Consider the following 20205-nt stretch of genomic DNA (forward strand, 5'->3'; position numbering starts at 1 on the left):
AGTCAATTGATGTTGGATGACCTTTTGACCCCGTGCTCACCTGGGGACCCGGGTGCCATAGAATTGACCTGGATGGATGTGCCTAGCGACATGCTGCTGGAGCCCATCGTCTGCATGGTAAGAAACACACACTCACAGCACAGACATACTCACTGTGTTCATTGACATTCACATTCACTGCTCACAAACATGCTGGAGCATATGATGTTTCAACATACACATCCTGGCGTTGCACACTGACTCTCACATTTTGTGTAATTGCTGAACCATGCTCATGCTTTTGTTTGTCTTCTCTGTGTCCCTCTGCCCGCCAGTCTGACATACTGTGCTCACTATCCACCACACGGCCCACAGTCAACACTGAGGACTTGTTCAAGGTCAGGAAGTTCACAGAATACTTTGGACAGGAGGGCTGAGAGGTCCTGGTCAGCCGGGGGGTTCACATCTCCTTACCCTGTCTCTCCTCCTCTCAAGCCCCATTCGTACAACCTCCTGTCAAATAGTAGCTACAGTACTACCACACTAGAAACTTGGACTTGTTTGGCTAACCTGCATTGGCAAGAATTATGGAGCATTTTAAGCATATTATTTACCTGTGATCATACACTATTGTTCAGAGTCTCCAAAGACTGAAAGACTGTATTTCTGTATTTCTTTCTTTGCCATCCTGCACTTTTTTAAGTGAATCATTATGATGGAGTGGTTTTGAAGCGCTTTTGAACAATTACGTTATGTTGTTTCTTGTCTCGCATGTATGTAATTGCATGTGTTTTATTCAATGTGTAAGTCTTAATGTATGTATTTTATGTGTCTGATTGCTCTCTTTACTTTGCTTTTAAATTAATTGAGTATTGACTGACCATAGCTGCACCAGTTTTGCCACCTGTCCCAGTCCCCACTAGAACTACCCCTTCATTACAGGCAGTGTTACTTACACTATTTATGATTATTTATTATTATATTTCATCTCATCAAGATTTTTGTTGTGAATGTATGACTGACGGTGTACAGAGCTCATCATTGAGTGGGAGAGGTGTTTACATTTAAGTAATTCTCTGTATTTTTTATTTTTTATTTACATCCCCAGTGGGTCAGATGTTTACATACACTCAATTAGTATTTGGTAGCATTGCCTTTAAATTGTTTAACTTGGGTCAAACGTTTCGGGTAGCCTTCCACAAGCTTCCCACAATAAGTTGGGTGAATTGTGACCCATTCCTCCTGACAGAGCTGGTGTAACTGAGTCAGGTTTGTAGGCCTCCTTGCTCGCACACGCTTTTTCAGTTCTGCCCACAAATGTTCTATAGGATTGAGGTCAGGGCTTTGTGATGGCCACTCCAATACCTTGACTTTGTTATCCTTAAGCCATTTTGCCACAACTTTGGAAGTATGCTTGGGGTCATTGTCCATTTGGAAGACCCATTTGCGACCAAGCTTTAACTTCCTGACTGATGTCTTGAGATGTTGCTTCAATATATCCACATAATTTTCCTTCCTCATGATGCCATCTATTTTGTGAAGTGCACCAGTCCGTCCTGCAGCAAAGCACCCCCACAGCATGATGCTGCCACCCCCGTGCTTCACGGTTGGGATGGTGTTCTTCGGCTTGCAAGCCTTCCCCTTTTTCCTCCAAATATAATGATGGTCATTATGGCCAAACAGTTCTATTTTGTTTCATCAGACCAGAGGACATTTCTCCAAAAAGTACGATCTTTGTCCCCATGTGCAGTTGCAAACCGTAGTCTGGCTTTTTTATGGCGGTTTTGGAGCAGTGGCTTCTTCCTTGCTGAGCGGCCTTTCAGGTTATGTCGATATAGGACTCGTTTTACTGTGGATATAGATACTTTTGTACCCGTTTCCTCCAGCATCTTCACAAGGTCCTTTGCTGTTGTTCTGGGATTTATTTGCACTTTTCGCAACAAAGTATGTTAATCTCTAGGAGACAGAACGCGTCTCCTTCCTGAGCGGTATGATGGCTGCGTGGTCCCATGGTGTTTATACTTTCGTACTATTGTTTGTACAGATGAACGTGGTACTTTCAGGCGTTTGGAAATTGCTTCCAAGGATGAACCAGACTTGTGGAGGTCTACAATTTTTTTTCTGAGGTCTTGGCTGATTTCTTTTGATTTTCCCATGATGTCAAGCAAAGAGGCACTGCGTTTGAAGGTAGGCCTTGAAATACATCCACAGGTACACCTCCAATTGACTCAAATTATGTCAATTAGCCTATCAGAAGTTTCTAAAGCCATGACATCATTTTCTGGAATTTTCCAAGCTGTTTAAAGGCACAGTCAACTTAGTGTATGTAAACTTCTGACCCACTGGAATTGTGATACAGTGAATTATAAGTGAAATAATCTGTCTGTAAACAATTGTTGGAAAAATTACTTGTGTCATGCACAAAGTAGATGTCCTAACCGACTTGCCAAAACTATAGTTTGTTAACAAGAAATTTGTGGAGTGGTAGAAAAATGACTTTTAATGACTCTAACCTAAGTGTATGTAAACTTCCCACTTCAACTGTAGGTAAAGACCTTTTAGAGTTTAATTCGGGAGATGGTAACTCTATTAACAACTTATTCCGTGGTGCTCCAAATCCTAATGAGTTAATTGTTACATTATTAATTTAATCGAGTAACAATTAAACATAGTTAGTTGATTCGATAAATAATAGTCATCAAATTAATGAAAGTCATGTCACAACATATGATTTGATGTGATTACTTTGAGCATAGGTTATACAGCTTTTTGTCGTAACGCTTTGTATAATGTGCAAACTGATGTACTTTCTTTGTCAAATGCACTTTTATTGATTGGCAGACATAGCCTACATACAACATCCTCTCAACAATCAACGAGATATCTCTCTCTACTTTTCTATTTTACATGCAATACACTTGTTACAGTATATTTCTAAAATACAGAATCACAGGAAATAAGGGACAGGAACAATATATCAATCAAACAGAGTAAATAGTGGCATTACTGTGTAATATGTCGGTTCATCACATATGGCCTTCCAGATGTATCTGAAGGTTCATGATCTTTGAATGTTGGTAATGTACATTGAAACATATAAGTTTGAGGTTTTCTGGGTAATTGTATGGGCCTCATTACAATACAGATGATCACACTAAGTGTAAAGTGTTAATGTACAATTGTTCTACGTGTCTGTGCAGAAGTGTTGTACTACAAATGATTTCAATCCCCTAGCCTTAACACTGCCAATTTAGAGTGCATTCGGAAAGTCTTCAGACCCTTTCACTTTTTCCACATTTTGTTACGTTACAGCCTTATTCTAAAATGATTAAATTGTTGTTTTTTTCTCATCAATGTACAAACAATACCCCATAATGACAAAGCAAAAACAGGTTTTTAGAAATTTTTGAAAAATGTATTGAAAATAAACAACTTAAATATCACATTTACATAAGTATTCAGACCCTTTACTCAGTACTTTGTTGAAGCACCTTTGGCAGTGATTACAGACTCAAGTCTTCTTGGGTATGATGCTACAAGCTTGGCACACCTGTATTTGGGGAGTTTCTCCCATTCTTCTCTGCAGATCCTCTCAAGCTCTGTCAGGTTGGATGGGGAGCGTCGCTGCACAGCTATTTTCAGGTCTCTCCATAGAAGTTTGATCGGGTTCAAGTCCATGCTCTAGCTAGGCCACTCAGAGGCCACTCACATTCAGAGACTTGTCCTGAAGCCACTCCTGCGTTGTCTTGGCTGTGTGCTTAGGGTCATTGTCCTGTTGGAAGGTGAACCTTTTCATCTAGGATGTCTCTGTACTTTGCTCCGTTCATCTTTCCCTCGATCCTGACTAGTCTCCCGCTGAAAAACATCACCACAGCATGATGCTGCCACCACCATGCTTCACCGTAGTGATGGTATTGACCAGGTGATGAGCAGGTGCCTGGTTTCCTCCAGACGTGACGCTTGGCATTCAGGCCAAAGAGTTCAATCTTGGTTTCATCAGACCAGAGAATCTTGTTTCTCATTGTCTGAGAGTCCTTTAGGGTGCCTTTTGGCAAACTCCAAGCGGGCTGTCATTTACTGATGAGTGGGTTCTGTCTGGCCACTCTACCATAAAGGCCTGATTGGTGGAGTGCTGCAGAGATGGTTGTTCTTCTGGAAGGTTCTCCCATCTCCACAGAGGAACTCTGAAGCTCTGTCAGAGTGACCATCGGGTTCTTGGTCACCTCCCTGACCAAGGCCCTTCTCCCCTGATTGCTCAGTTTGGCCGGGAGGCCAGCTCTAGGAAGAGTCTTGGTGGTTCCAAACTTCTTCCATTTAAGAATGATGGAGGCCACTGTGTTCTTGGGGACCTTCAATGCTGCAGCCATTTTTTGGTACCCTTCCCCAGATCTGTGCCTCGACACAATCCTGTCTTTGCTCTGACATGCACTGTCAACTGTGGGACCTTATATAGACAGGTGTGTGCCTTTCCAAATCATGTCCAATCAATTGAATTTACCACAGGTGGACTCCAATCAAGTTGTAGAAACATCTCAAGGATCATCAATGGAAACAGGATGCACCTGAGCTCAATTTCGAGTCTCATAGCAAATGGTCTGAGTACTTTTGTAAATAAGGTATTTCTGTTTTCTATTTTTAATACATTTGCAAAAATGTCTAAAAACCAGTTTTCTCTTTGTCATTAAGGGGTATTGTGTGTAGATTGCTGAGAAAAAAAAGATTTAAACAATTTTAGAATAAGGCTGTAACCTAACAAAATGTGGAAAAAGTGAAGGGGTCTGAATACTTTCTGAGTGCACTGTACATGCTAATTTTTGTCTGGGTTGTCAAGCACCTTTACCATGAATAGATGTTTAACAAGCCATTTGAACAAAACATTTCTCTGTTGTTTTTCCACAACTGGTTTAAGGAAGTGACAGAAATGTGACAATTAAAATTTCAATCACTTCAAAATGTCCATCATTAGTCTATAGAATGTCTGTCTTCTAGTCTACACACAGTGGTACAGTCACTGTCTGTCACCTTCTCAGTGTACAATAGTGTTGTGTCTGGAGGGGGGCACTCTGCTGCCTTATATGGGAGCATAGGAAATTAGATGAGATATATTTCATTTGAGCCATCAGCTCTTACGACATAAAGACAACTGAGCTGTTTCTTCTCTTTCCACATCCTTCTCACATCAGACACAAAATTAGTAAATTAAGAAAATTAACTGCCAGTGCCTGGGGTGACTTTGCCAGCTATTTAAATCTGTAAATTTACAACATCTTTCCCATACATCATCTAATTGAACTAACTGCAGGGTTTCTTTAAGCAGAAAAAAGGAGAATTGTCTGTCCCAAATGACACCCTATTCCCTATATAGTGCACTACATTTGATCAGAGCTATGGGTTCTGGTCAAAAGTAGTGCACTATAGGAATAGGGTGACATTTGGGACAGAGACAGAATCATGTCCTTCTGTTGGTTTGTACTAATGCAGAGTAAGACACATGCACAGCATCACCCTGGGGCAAAAACAAATGGAAGAGCAGGATTTAACACTGGAGTCTTGGTGTCGAACAGACGTTGTGCATATGTATCGCTCTATTTCCTAGTTTGATTAAACCGATGAAGAGAACGCATGACTTTCATGTAAAAATGAATGAGGAAATTATTAAAGCAATGTGTTTTATGTCCATCCCATCCTCCTTAACCATAGCTTCATGAGAGGAAATGCATTGGGCAATGCTTGAAATGGATCACAGTTAGGCTAGCCTACGTATATTTTTCAGGTTCCTTTTTGTGCCAGACAGTATTTTGTGTGCTCTCAAAATGTTTTGTCAGGCATCCTTAGAATATTAATACAATTGAGAAAGACTAGCTGACAATAAATCTAAACATATGGGCAATTTATCTGTGCTATATATATCCATTGGCTATATGTTCAGATTTATTGTCAGCTAGTCTTTTTCAATTGTATTAATATTCTAAGGATGCAAAGAGACATCACAGCTTTTCAAATCAAAATCAAATCAAAGTTTATTGGTCACATACACAGTTTAGCAGATGTTATAGTGGGTGCAGCGAAATGCTTATGTTACTAGCTCATAGCAATGCAGTAAAATGTCAAACAAGTACACAAATAATCAAACATTTGGAATTTCTCTGCGCAATGCTGTGCGCAATGGAACACAAAGTGGTGACCATATGAATAGATCATGCAGTGACCAATTTTGATGGATTGCAACAGATTTAGAATAGGCCTATATTTTGTTACAAATAGCGTACCAAACTGAGCTTGTGTTTGAGGAGTAAAACGAATCTGCCTGCAAGCGCTGGGGGCAAACATCTCCATCGAACAGCGCACAATAATTGAAATGGCGCATTTGACCGGAGGCACCTGAAAGGGGGCCTTTTGCAATGGCATAATGCATGACGATAGACTTCATTTGGCTTCAATGCCAGGGGGATGTTTGATGTTAGAATATTAGCTATTGGTGACAGGGGCGTCATGCACCCATAAAATCTAAGGGGGCACAAAGTACGTGAGGATGGGGTGGTGGTCCCGTCCAGAAGTTGGACAATTGTTCATTTTTCAAACACCTGAAACAGCTTTTTCCTGCAATCTAGAGCCATAAGCATTGTGGTTAATTCTATGTAAAAAGAATATGTCCATTTTTCTGCATATCTAAGCATACCTCTTGAACTGTCTGTATCCTCCTCACTGGTGGTTCTTTTTTAAAAGAAAATAAATATGCTTCTCTGTATCCCTGCTAAAATCTGGGTAAAAGATTGAAATAAATCTGAGTCTTATTCAGTACATTTAGTTATTGCTTGCTTTTCTAAAGTCTACCATGCCAGCAGGCATGCCAGCTAAGATATTTAGACAAGCTAGCTACTTTAATTTGATTGAGAGCCTGAAATGGCTTCTTGGTAAATAGTAATGAAGTTGGGAGATTGGGAACCTATCTGGGCTAAAGCCAACTTCATAAAATTGATAGGTGACTAGTAGTATTACAGAGAAACAAACACATGTTTATATATATTGTATTTATTATTATTATTATTATTATTATTATTATTATTATTATTTTTAAACAGGCCAAATCTGAGGGGGCACGTGCCCCTGTGCCCCCTATGGGCATGACGCCTCTGACTGGGGCGAGAAGAGGATACTACAGGACAGAGAAGATCTGCGCGCGCCCTGTGCGACAGTTCTGAGCGGAGCCTATCATTTTATAGTTTAATGGATATTGACCGTAGCCTACTTTAGTAGACATTGTATCAACAACTTAAATGTATGTTTTTTATTCACACTGCCAGTTATTAACACTGGTAAATCCGGTGAGTGAATTATGACACTAATCTGATACGGAGCAAGATTGAACCGAACACCGTTACCCATGCAGCAGACCAGACCCCTCTCCGTTGGAAATAAACCGCGATATTTTTGGTAAAAATCAAATTGTCTTGTGAAATAAGAAACGGTGGATCTCATTTTCATCTTGAAACGAGTTGAGACGAGAGATAAAAAGCTGCTCTGTTGTAACCTAATCCTTGCCCTTCGGGCGTTTGAATAGCCCAAAGCAAGAATTCTTCTAGCCCTCCTCTTATTTAGAGACGGACTGGCTTTCTTCTCATAAAACTCGACGGATTCATCATATCAGAAAAAGCAAGACCAGACAAAGACGGATATAAAGCAAACGACGACCCAACTGACATTAACAGAGATAAAATCGGAAGGGAGAAGAGATTCCTATGTCTTCTGTATCCGTGTCCTCCCAGGTAAGGACGCAATTTGTTTCATTTGTAGTTTTATTTGGTGGAGAACATGTAGTCTGTCTGACACTACAGTAAAATCTTAAAGACACAGTGACTCTATAAAATCCTTGCGTTGGTGTAGATTTCCCGTGATTAAACCACAAAGTTTTCAAACATTTGGACTCCACACACCAAGAAAAGCGAGCCGGCGGTAGGGCTATTTGGATACCAGTGGATTGTGACATATTTGTTATATTTTACTGAAACGCAGGAGAACGCAAACTTCAGTGACTGATAGAATCCTCATTTACATCCAACATTTTTTATTCCCAGTTCATTGCAGTGCTATTAGAATTGAGAGAGTTTGGGGGAATAGGCTACAGTACATCAACCCCAAGCTTGCCTTTAGAACCTTATTATAGGCTATTAGTTTCTCTTTCTATTCGATACTATTCTATTATTATCATGTGTTCTTGAATGAATTCATGTGTGAAGTAATATGGATATGGTAAGGAATATTACATCTAAAAATATGGGTGAAATGTATGTAGTTTCCTCTTGGTTTTATAACATGAAATGTTTTTCTTTTGAAATCGATTTCTTAAAATACTGGTTTCTGGCTAAGCAGAGGAGACAACACCCTGGAAATGAGGACTCTGTGTGTTCTGCTCAGCAGCCTCAGGCATCTTGCCCCTGGCAAAACACTGAAGGAAGTTCACCTCCTGTTCACCTTTATGGTTCAAAGAACCTCTTTACAATGGAGAGACTTGGTGGGGGGATGGTTGGTTCAATTAGTCCAGAAATAATATAATAATAATATAATATAATATAATATAATATAAAAATATAATATAATAATATAATATAATAAGAAGCTGCACTTTGCCTAGTGCCCTGGGGTCATGACTGCCCTCTGTTCCCTCAATATGGGAAACTTCAACTACTGTCTGTAGTCCTGAATAGTGTATTCATGTTAATTGGGGAACGTTCAGGCTTATTGTATCTCTGAAACAGTTTGATTGGCTGCTAGCCTTACTAGAGTCTAAACTACTGTACAGTCTTGCACCTCATTTGCTACTGCTTCCTGTCATTACATCATCAGTAACTTTGAAGGTCCAATGCAGCCGTTTTTATCTCAATATCAAATCATTTCCTGGTAACAGTTAAGTACCTTACTGTGATTGTTTTCAATTAAAATGGTACAAATAAACAAAAATAGCTTCTTAGCAAAGAGTCATTTCTCAAGCAAGAATTTTACTAGGACTGTCTGGGAGACGTCTGAGTGGGGAGGGGAAAACTGAAAACTAGCTGTTATTGGCAGAGAGGTTTGGAACGCTCTTTCTTGTTGGTCTATTAACTAATTTACCACCTGGTGATGTCACCAAGCAGGCCAAAACTCCATCCCACCAAAACAGGCTGGAATTTTAGGCGGTCTTTTCAAACAGCTCTTACACTAAAAGGGCATTAGCATCAATTTCACAATTTCACAGTATTATTCCAACCTCATAATGTGGAAATATATATATAAAACACAGGACAATCACGTTTTTGACTGCACTGGGCCTTTAATGAAAAGTAGACATCTCACTACTTTTCACTTTACTACTCTCAGGGCAGATACAGTACACACTTCGAATACAAAGACTATCTGTTTCCATGTGTTTCTGTAGGAGGGAAGGAGCATGTCCAGGATGTCTATGAGTCGTTCTCCAGTTTCTCCAATGAATGCCCAGGGCATCCCATCACCGGCCCAGCTGACTAAAGCCAATGCCCCGGTCCACATTGATGTGGGAGGACACATGTACACCAGCAGCCTGGGGACTCTCACTAAATACCCAGAGTCTAGGTAAGGCCATTACAGGATGCATCTGGCACCGTGGCATATGGCACCATATTTTTTCATGATAAATAACTTATTATTGAATGATACAACAAGTTCATGGACAGCTTCATACCGACAGTGCGTTATGACTGATACATTACTAAAATACTTATAGAAATCCACACAACGTCATGTTGAAACAAGAACTTTGGTAACCATGATAATTGTTGAGAGATCTAGCAAAAGGAGAGAGAAAGGGCTAGAGAGAAAAGAAAGTGAATATTTTAATTGCTTTTTGTAGGACAAAGAGAGAGTGGAGAAGGCAGAGAAAGAGAAGGCTGAGCTGCCTGGAGCTGTGAGGTGACACTCCTGCTGGAAGAGTAGAGGACCACCTCAGGCAGAGAGGAGAGAATAAGAAAGATGTGTAACTGGGCTTATAGAAAGCAGTTGGCATCGATTTCCAGAGAGAGGGAGGGAGGGAGAGAGAGAGAGAGAGAGAGAGAGAGAGAGAGAGAGAGAGAGAGAGAGAGAGAGAGAGAGAGAGAGAGAGAGAGAGAGAGAGAGAGAGAGAGAGAGAGAGAGAGAGAGAGAGAGAGAGAGAGAGAGAGAGAGAGAGAGAGAGAGAGAGAGAGAGAGAGAGAGAGAGAGAGAGAGAGAGAGAGAGACAGAGAGAGAGAGAGAAAGAGAGAGAGAGAGAGAGAGAGAGAGAGAGAGAGAGAGAGAGACAGAGAGAGAGAGAGAGAGAGAGAGAGAGAGAGACAGACAGAGAGAGAGAGAGAGAGAGAGAGGATACATGTTGTAATTAACCCAGTATGAGTATGTGATTCAGAAGTCGTAGTAAACCCATAGTATTTTCTATACTAAAATAAACAATATGCAGATGTAGCCCAATTCCGGCCTAAAATGTAAGTAATGATCAAACACTAGAAACAAGTTTTACGATTGACTAAGTATACTTCAAGTACTACTTGATTCAAAGTATGAATTTAGAGCTCCCAACCATTGTCTTTTTCTGTTCTCCAGAATCAGTCGTCTGTTTAATGGAACAGAGCCCATCGTATTGGACAGCTTGAAGCAGCACTACTTCATCGACAGGGATGGAGACATATTCAGATACATCCTCAGCTTCCTCAGGACCTGCAAACTACTACTCCCAGAGGACTTCAAGGTACAGTACACACTACAGGACAGCTCTCTTACAGCTCATATCTCAAAGAGTAACATAATACATTACATTATGTACTGTATGTCTAACAAAGGTGGTTTGGTTGAACTATGCTCACGTGATAAGGTAACTTGCCCGAGCCATGAAGACATGTTATTTCTTTGAGCTAATGCCTAGGCTTTTGCTCAACGGGCTAACACAGTCTCTGAACCACCTCATTTCCAAATCCGTTTTTACACATACAAACAATTACAAACCTAGTATCTCTCACAGTTTTCAGGATGGTTATGCAAATGAAAACATGACCGTAAAGTCATACAATTATCCTGCTGTGCCCAGAAACACATATTTATCTTCATTCTATCACTGTGTACCACTATAAGCGCTCAGTGTGTGGAAACTCTGTAGCTTTCTGACACTTTAATCAGGTCTCCATTTCGCCCTGGGCTCCTACAGGGGTCGATTCTGCATAGCTGGAAGCAGGGGCACTGTGTGTTTTGCTAAATTGATGTGTGAGGAGGGCATGTGTGTGCATGTGTGTAGAGACTGTGTGTGTGTGTGTGTGTATGCGAAAGTGCTTACATATGTATGTGTGTGTGTGTGTGTATGTGTATCTGGCATCTCTCTCTCTGTAGTTAGTGTAGCTGTGTTATTCTGTGCTTTGCCCAGGATGACTAAAGTACCCTGCAGATAGAGCCCTATTTTATAAAACACATCTATCCCTCGCTTCAAGCCTATGAAGGGAGGGGAGCTAAGGAGGCAGGCTTTGATACAGAGAGGAGCCTGAGGGGGTAGCAGCTCTGTGTCTGCCTGATGTCAGAAGCAGTATGGAGAAAAGCAGAGAAAAATAAGCAGCTCTCTCTTTATCTCTCACGCAGTAATTATGAACAGAAGTGTCTGCTGTGTGTCAAATCAAATCAAATGTGTTGAGTCAAAAGAGTTAGTGCAAAAAGGGTCAATGCAGATAGTCCGGGTAGCTATTGGTTAACTATTTAACTAACTATTTAGCAGTCTTCTGGCTTGGGGGTAGAAGCTGTTCAGGATCCTGTTGGTTCCAGACTTGGTGCATCGGTACCGCTTGCTGTGTATGTGTGTGTTTGTATGTGCTGCAGTAGTATCATAATATTGGGCATGCAAGGGGAAGAGACAGGGGACAGTGAGATGTACAGATATGTCTTGTGTGTGGAGATAAACATTTGGTATAAATGAATCCATCACATACATTCAACAGAAGGAACTAGTTATGTACTTTATCTGAATGTAGTATGTATGAGTTGCAATTGTGTTATGACGTCCTTAGGTTCCCTTCAATAAAGTGTTACTGATACGTTTAATACTTTGAATGCCCTAATATATTACAATAGTGCCCAACACCTCTGGGCATCCTGAAATTCAAACCCTGTGTGTGTATTATAGTTAAATTAGCTTTGGTTCCAGGCAGTGTATTAGTTAAATCCTTTGTCGTTATCAAGTTAAACACGTTTATCTATCCAGACAACGACAAAGCAGTTGGCTGACAAATAACCACATCTGGCAGCCATCCAGACTATACTCATGTCAGTTTGTTTATGAATGTCAGTATGTGTGTTTGTCAGTGCGTGTTTGTTTATGAACGTCAGTATGTGTGTTTGTCGGTGCGTGTTTGTTTATGCTTTCTTGAGTGTGTTGTGTGTACAGTATGTATCCTTCCTTATACAGTATGTGTTTGTTTCTACTATGGCAGGACTTCCCCCAGCTATACGAGGAGGCTCGCTACTACCAGCTGACCCCCATGGTCCGCGAGCTGGAGCGCTGGCTGACAGAGCGGGAGGGCCAGAAGAGCCGGCCCTGCGAGTGCCTGGTGGTCCGAGTGACCCCTGACCTGGGTGAGAGAATTGCCCTCAGCGGGGAGAAGGTGCTCATTGAGGAGATCTTCCCCGAGACTGGAGACGTCATGTGTAACTCGGTGAACGCCGGTTGGAACCAGGACCCCACACATGTTATCCGGTTTCCGCTCAACGGCTACTGCAGGCTCAACTCAGTTCAGGTATGGACGGTAATGTAGTTCTATAGGTCAGCTCTGTTATGTAGTTCTGTAGGTCAACTCTGTTATGATGTGGTTCCTTCCAGGTCAACGCTGTTATGATGTGGTTCCTTCCAGGTCAACTCTGTTATGTTACACTGCAGAGCAGATCAGGTCATCCAGTAATGCTGGAGACTCGAATTAATCTCAGTAACATGGCAGACAGACTCACTCCAGTCACTTTGCAGACCCAGTTCTAAACTCAAAGCTAATCTTCGAGTGCTGTCTGCGTAACTAAGTTCAGGCGCAGTGTAGTTCTCGTTCAACTCCGTAATGCGTATAAGGAAGAGGGTATAACAATTGCTTACTCAGCACTATAACTACGCAGCCTGAGATCCTTTGGCAGGGCACTGTCGACCATTCCAAAGTCTATGTTGAAAATGAAAGGAGACCAGGCATTTGGAATGGTCTGCCAGGAGAGATCAGGCTTACAGATTCAGTGCCTCTTTTTAAATCCCTGCTGAAAACACACTTTTATAAAGATACTTTTAATGTGTGATTGCAATGATTTTAATTCTCCTTCCTCCTGTCTTTGTTTCTTTGTTAGTACTTTTAATTTTATTATTTTATGACGTGAACCCCTCTGTTACCTGTATTGAAAAACTCTATACAAATAGTTATGATTAACTAATGTCAAATGTCTAAAGCCCCTGTCTGTCTGTCTGTCTGTCTGTCTGTCGCTCGCTCGCTCTCTGCAGGTTCTGGAGAGGTTGTTCCAGAAGGGCTTCAGCGTGACGGCGTCGTGTGGCGGCGGAGTTGACTCCTCCCAGTTCAGCGAGTATGTCCTGTGTCGTGAGCTCCACAGGGGTCAGTCCATCGGCACCACCACCACTATCCGCATCAAACAGGAGCCTCTGGACTAGGTCAGGAGGAACAACAGAGGGACCCCTGAGATAAGATGTTCAACAATCCCGGTGCTCATCTCCAGGTCCTATCTACACAAAACACAGAAGGAGGACTCTTTATGCTTGGGAATATCATGTGCCAATGGCAATGTTGATTGGGCAAGCAAGATGTGAGAAGGTTGTGATTCTATTGAGACTTAAATAGTCTATGGAACTCTTACTGCTGCTGTTTCCAAGGGAAACGGTCAGTCACCTCTGGGCTATTGACAACTAGAAGGAACAAGGAAATAGCTCCAGTAATATGGTTCTCAGGTCCAGCTTAGGTTTCACTGGGGACTCCTGTTCAAGCCTAACGATTGGTCTACTGGTATGCCAGATGACCTCCGCTTCAGAGACATTGTCTGCGTTTACACAGGCAGCCCAATTCTGATATTTTGCCCAATTATTGGCAAAAGATTCAATCTGATTGGTCAAAAGAACAATTCATGTCAAAAGATCAGAATTGAGCTGCCTGTGTAAACGATGCCAAAAATGGCCATGTCCTGCCCTGCCACAGGAAGAACATGGCAATGTGTTTGCTGCATTTCTTGACGACTTCCTACCCAGGACACTGGTCAATCTGAATAGGTCATATACTGTATGTGTAGGTATTTGTACAATTCAATGTCAATGGACAATATGGGGTCTCCATTTTTTTCCTGTCCTGATAAATATATTTTCATGATGTGAAAATGGGGATTTTGTATGTGATAATATGGTGAAAAAGTGCACATAATTTAAAGATTTGTATAACTGCAATTTCAATTGTTCATATTTAAGGTATGTGTTTGCTTACGGTGAATCAACATCTTCTCTTTGTAAAGTTGTATTGATATAAAGATAAAACTGTCTCTGACTGCTGTTCATTTTGTATAAGACCGTAATCTCGTGGACAGACAAATAGCTGGGAGATTTTGGTTCTGGGTTGCCGAGATCAATAAAACCACAACAAGCCAAACTCAACCTGGCACACACCATTTACATTTAACATTTACCGGTAAGTCATTTAGCAGACGCTCTTATCCAGAAATCTGTCTAGTTGTGCTTTTCAATCACTTTCTTTATTATTGTTTTTTTGCAAAGGTACAAACAATACTAAAATTGCATCACCTGAAATGCGTCAGGTTTGAATGCACAGACAGTAGGAAATATAAATAGTCACAGAAATGTGTCCTTCAACACATGATCCAGTAGCTGGGTGCTTAAGACCCAGACTCTAAACTTGAATATACATACACCACAGCTTTGTCATTTATCAATTAGAACTATGCACTATAGAAAACAAATGCATGTTACAGTAAAAAATACATTTAAAGCATTAAAAACCTTTAATGGACAAGTGAAACTGAAAAAATGGGCTTTCGACCCCCAAAAAATAAGGAAGCAGTAGTATCCCATTAGCATTATAAAAAATACTTGACAGTTCACCGCAACAGATTGACATTTTGATGTTGATCATCAGAATTAAAATAGTCAATCACTCAATAGATCTTGTTGAGCGGTGCTGCAACTTCTGCAAGTGATGGACTTTTTATGTGAATAGAAAGTCCCGGATGGAATTTAAGGTCTTGAGAAGAAAACTATATAGGAATGGTGCTCAATATCATGACCGCATTGTTAGTTGTCATCTTCATTTCATTAACATTGTTGATTAGCCTGAGTGAGTGCATAAGAGAGCCAGCTCCCTGTGTTCTGTGATGAGGTTGAATCTGAATAATGATACTTATATCTTTAAATGGCTACTGGTAATTAATCTAGATTCACGTCTACAATAGGAGAGATTAGTTTATGCATGAACCATAGAATAGAATATCAACAGAGTTGGCACACAGATTTTTTTTTTTTTTACACATAAAAAAAATGAAACAAAGAAATCTTAAGATGTTTCACTATTCTGCCATAATAACTACCAGACATTCTGCTCAGTAATACCGTAATATGAACCCTAAAGTACCATGTATACTAGCCAAACCTGGGTCAAATACTTTAGTTATTAAGGTGGGCTTGATTTAGCTTGGTGTTTGCATTTAATGGGACTATTCCATAGGTTCTATTGTACCAGGTAATCTAAATCGAGCTCAGCTCAAGTATTTGAAAGTATTGGACCCAGGTCTGGAACTAGTATGTACAGTATGTATACGTGTTGTGTTTTAATAGAAGGCATCACAATACTCCTGGTCCATTTATCTGACCACTATCAAAACAATAGGATTCTCTTCAACATTCACTGTATGGTTTGTTGCCACAAGCAGCAGATATTGAGATGAGCGAGATGCAGTCATACAGTATCTGCGCATGTGCACGGGTTCGCTTTACGCTGTTCAAAGCGTGGTAGCCGAGGGACCAAAACAGTGGAGAAGTTGAGCCTCACGCTTCAACGCTCTTAGTTGTTGCGGAAATTGACCCACTATGCGGTTTACTTTCTGCATCTCCGTCATATTGCTGAGTCTACCTTTAAAACATGTTACAATATGTTGTTCTTTCAAAACTCAGTACTTGCCCAGTACATAAAATGCAAACATTATCTTTGATTTTGAAATGGTTCCTTCCTCTTCAATATGTTGGGGGAAAATGTACATAATGCAGATCCGTGTTTGTAGGTTTTGACCTGGGGCCTCATTTATCAAAGGTGTGTGCACACAGAAAAGACTAAACCTTGCGTGCGCCAGTTTTCCCGCAAAGGTTGGTATTTATCAATTTTGAACTTGACGGGAAAGTGCGCATCTCCACGCAAATCTCAAACCATGCGTACGCACAACTTCTAGTGGTTGATCAACTGTATTGCAAGCAAAGATTGTTCTTTTGGGGGAAATGGATGTGTTTGATGCACAGGAATTATAATAATGGTAGGCTAATAAAAACATTAAAACGTAGGCCTAATGATAAAACAGATGCATTCGCCGTTGGTAAGAAGATCGCATAGCAGCATGTCGCCTAATATATTTATTTGACTTTTATTATATAGGCCTAAATCACAATCATATTGCAGGGTGTGTCTCTCTTTTTCTGACATGACTGGATTATTCCCGCTCCACAACATATTTTAGCCTACCATTTATTCATTGCTCATTCAATTGCCAACCATGCTCAAAAGTAAATAGACCAGTAGCCTATGACAGTATGGGTAGGGTACAGTATTGCTGTGTGATAGAAGCGCGACATAATAGCCTATTTAATCTCAGAGCCTATACCAAGGCAGGAGATAAACACAATCATGCATTGATAAACAAAATATTGAACAACAATGTCGGCTGTAGGCAACATTTACTTTTAAATTGTTCAATAGATAATCAATCTTGCAGAATGCGCGACCAGTGTTTGACAATCGCTATAGGCAGGATGCATTTTTATTTTGAAAGTCTCTGCAAAAGATTAAAACATTCTGCCCACACCGCTACAAAAATGCAATCAAATTTGCTATTCCGCTTTCTTTTAGAAATGGACATGCCCCAGTTCCAACATTTCCAAATCATACAGCAAATGAGGGCATTTTTGTTAGCATAAAAGGTGAATAAAAGGCGTTTTCCAGGCTGTAGGTTGTAGCGCTCGTTCCAAGCCCAAAAATATAATTAGGTTCTGATTTATCAATAAAAACATGGGTATATGTTGCGTGCGACAGTTTGATAAATCCTACAATCTCCACATACGCCAGAATTTAGTAAGAAATGTACGCCCAGTTGATAAATAAGGCCCCTGGAGAGCACAGATCCTGACCACGGTGACCAAACAATCCTGTTGGTCCAAGTCTATACGATGTGATGTAACATCCTTAGTGAGGAGCCATTAGGCTAAAATAGCAAGGACCCTGACATAAATATTACTACTGTAGGTTGTTTGAGAATGACACAATGGATTGGGACAGAGACTCAAAAGGCATCTTGAGGTACATAGTAGGAGCCATGGTCAAAAAATCTAAATAGCGTTGAGTGGCCGCCTGCCAGCTTCTAGGCTCTCAGCATTGTAAAGCACACAGATAGTGAATGAGACTAGACGTGATGTAAAAACAAGGATGTGGCCAGCAGTGTACCTGTCCTAAGGGGCAGTATGATCTAGGAGCAACGTTAGGGTGGCGTGGGGTTGCTTAGCATCAGATGCGAGGGGTGATATATGATAGTGTAATATGGGAATGAGTGTGTGTGTGTAGAGATGGGGGGGCTATATGATAGTGTGGTATGGGAATGAGGGTGTGTGTGTAGAGATGGGGGGGCTATATGATAGTGTGGTATGGGAATGAGGGCGTGTGTAGAGATGGGGGGGCTATATGATAGTGTGGTATGGGAATGAGTGTGTGTGTGTAGAGATGGGGGGGCTATATGATAGTGTGGTATGGGAATGAGGGCGTGTGTAGAGATGGGGGGGCTATATGATAGTGTGGTATGGGAATGAGGGTGTGTGTGTAGAGATGGGGGGGCTATATGATAGTGTGGTATGGGAATGAGGGCGTGTGTAGAGATGGGGGGGCTATATGATAGTGTGGTATGGGAATGAGGGCGTGTGTAGAGATGGGGGGGCTATATGATAGTGTGGTATGGGAATGAGGGTGTGTGTGTAGAGATGGGGGGGCTATATGATAGTGTGGTATGGGAATGAGGGCGTGTGTAGAGATGGGGGGGCTATATGATAGTGTGGTATGGGAATGAGGGCGTGTGTAGAGATGGGGGGGCTATATGATAGTGTGGTATGGGAATGAGTGTGTGTGTGTAGAGATGGGGGGGCTATATGATAGTGTGGTATGGGAATGAGTGTGTGTGTGTAGAGATGGGGGGGCTATATGATAGTGTGGTATGGGAATGAGGGCGTGTGTAGAGATGGGGGGGCTATATGATAGTGTGGTATGGGAATGAGTGTGTGTGTGTAGAGATGGGGGGGCTATATGGTAGTGTGGTATGGGAATGAGGGTGTGTGTGTAGAGATGGGGGGGCTATATGATAGTGTGGTATGGGAATGAGGGCGTGTGTAGAGATGGGGGGGCTATATGATAGTGTGGTATGGGAATGAGGGTGTGTGTAGAGATGGGGGGGCTATATGATAGTGTGGTATGGGAATGAGGGTGTGTGTGTAGAGATGGGGGGGCTATATGATAGTGTGGTATGGGAATGAGGGCGTGTGTAGAGATGGGGGGGGCTATATGATAGTGTGGTATTGGAATGAGGGCGTGTGTGTAGAGATGGGGGGGCTATATGATAGTGTGGTATGGGAATGAGGGCGTGTGTAGAGATGGGGGGGCTATATGATAGTGTGGTATGGGAATGAGGGCGTGTGTAGAGATGGGGGGGCTATATGATAGTGTGGTATGGGAATGAGTGTGTGTGTGTAGAGATGGGGGGGCTATATGATAGTGTGGTATGGGAATGAGTGTGTGTGTGTAGAGATGGGGGGGCTATATGATAGTGTGGTATGGGAATGAGTGTGTGTGTGTAGAGATGGGGGGGCTATATGATAGTGTAATATGGGAATGAGGGCGTGTGTAGAGATGGGGGGGCTATATGATAGTGTGGTATGGGAATGAGTGTGTGTGTGTAGAGATGGGGGGGCTATATGATAGTGTGGTATGGGAATGAGGGCGTGTGTAGAGATGGGGGGGCTATATGATAGTGTAATATGGGAATGAGGGCGTGTGTAGAGATGGGGGGGCTATATGATAGTGTGGTATGGGAATGAGGGCGTGTGTAGAGATGGGGGGGCTATATGATAGTGTAATATGGGAATGAGGGCGTGTGTAGAGATGGGGGGGCTATATGATAGTGTAATATGGGAATGAGGGCGTGTGTGTAGAGATGGGGGGGCTATATGATAGTGTGGTATGGGAATGAGGGTGTGTGTAGAGATGGGGGGGCTATATGATAGTGTGGTATGGGAATGAGGGTGTGTGTGTAGAGATGGGGGGGCTATATGATAGTGTAATATGGGAATGAGGGCGTGTGTGTAGAGATGGGGGGGCTATATGATAGTGTGGTATGGGAATGAGGGCGTGTGTAGAGATGGGGGGGCTATATGATAGTGTGGTATGGGAATGAGGGCGTGTGTAGAGATGGGGGGGCTATATGATAGTGTGGTATGGGAATGAGGGCGTGTGTAGAGATGGGGGGGGCTATATGATAGTGTGGTATGGGAATGAGTGTGTGTGTGTAGAGATGGGGGGGCTATATGATAGTGTGGTATGGGAATGAGTGTGTGTGTGTAGAGATGGGGGGGCTATATGATAGTGTGGTATGGGAATGAGTGTGTGTGTGTAGAGATGGGGGGGCTATATGATAGTGTGGTATGGGAATGAGTGTGTGTGTGTAGAGATGGGGGGGCTATATGATAGTGTGGTATGGGAATGAGGGCGTGTGTAGAGATGGGGGGGCTATATGATAGTGTGGTATGGGAATGAGGGCGTGTGTAGAGATGGGGGGGCTATATGATAGTGTGGTATGGGAATGAGGGCGTGTGTAGAGATGGGGGGGCTATATGATAGTGTGGTATGGGAATGAGGGCGTGTGTAGAGATGGGGGGGCTATATGATAGTGTGGTATGGGAATGAGTGTGTGTGTGTAGAGATGGGGGGG

General features: G+C 41.9%; 1 protein-coding gene across 4 annotated transcripts; it reads left to right on the forward strand.

Moving 5' to 3' along the window:
• The first annotated feature begins 7105 nt into the window (after positions 1 to 7105).
• LOC311134449 (BTB/POZ domain-containing protein kctd15-like) lies at positions 7106 to 14510 on the forward strand. 4 transcript variants are annotated; one of them, XR_014613693.1, is made up of 7 exons: positions 7621 to 7745; positions 9392 to 9567; positions 9845 to 9898; positions 10567 to 10711; positions 12432 to 12734; positions 13469 to 14014; positions 14123 to 14510. XR_014613693.1 is itself a non-coding variant. In XM_084168130.1 (6 exons), the coding sequence occupies exons 1-6, from the start codon at positions 7719 to 7721 to the stop codon at positions 13631 to 13633; spliced, it is 870 nt and encodes a 289-aa protein (XP_084024256.1). In that variant the 5' UTR covers positions 7621 to 7718; the 3' UTR covers positions 13634 to 14510. The 4 variants fall into 4 exon arrangements, 2 of the variants coding, with proteins under 2 accessions (XP_084024257.1, XP_084024256.1); XR_014613692.1 differs by lacking the exon at positions 9845 to 9898 and having other exon boundaries at positions 7140 to 7745; XM_084168130.1 differs by having other exon boundaries at positions 13469 to 14510.
• The last annotated feature ends 5695 nt before the right edge of the window (positions 14511 to 20205 follow it).

Source organism: Coregonus lavaretus (genome assembly GCF_964263955.1).
Source record: "Coregonus lavaretus genome assembly, chromosome: 9".
Taxonomy (NCBI): domain Eukaryota; kingdom Metazoa; phylum Chordata; class Actinopteri; order Salmoniformes; family Salmonidae; genus Coregonus; species Coregonus lavaretus.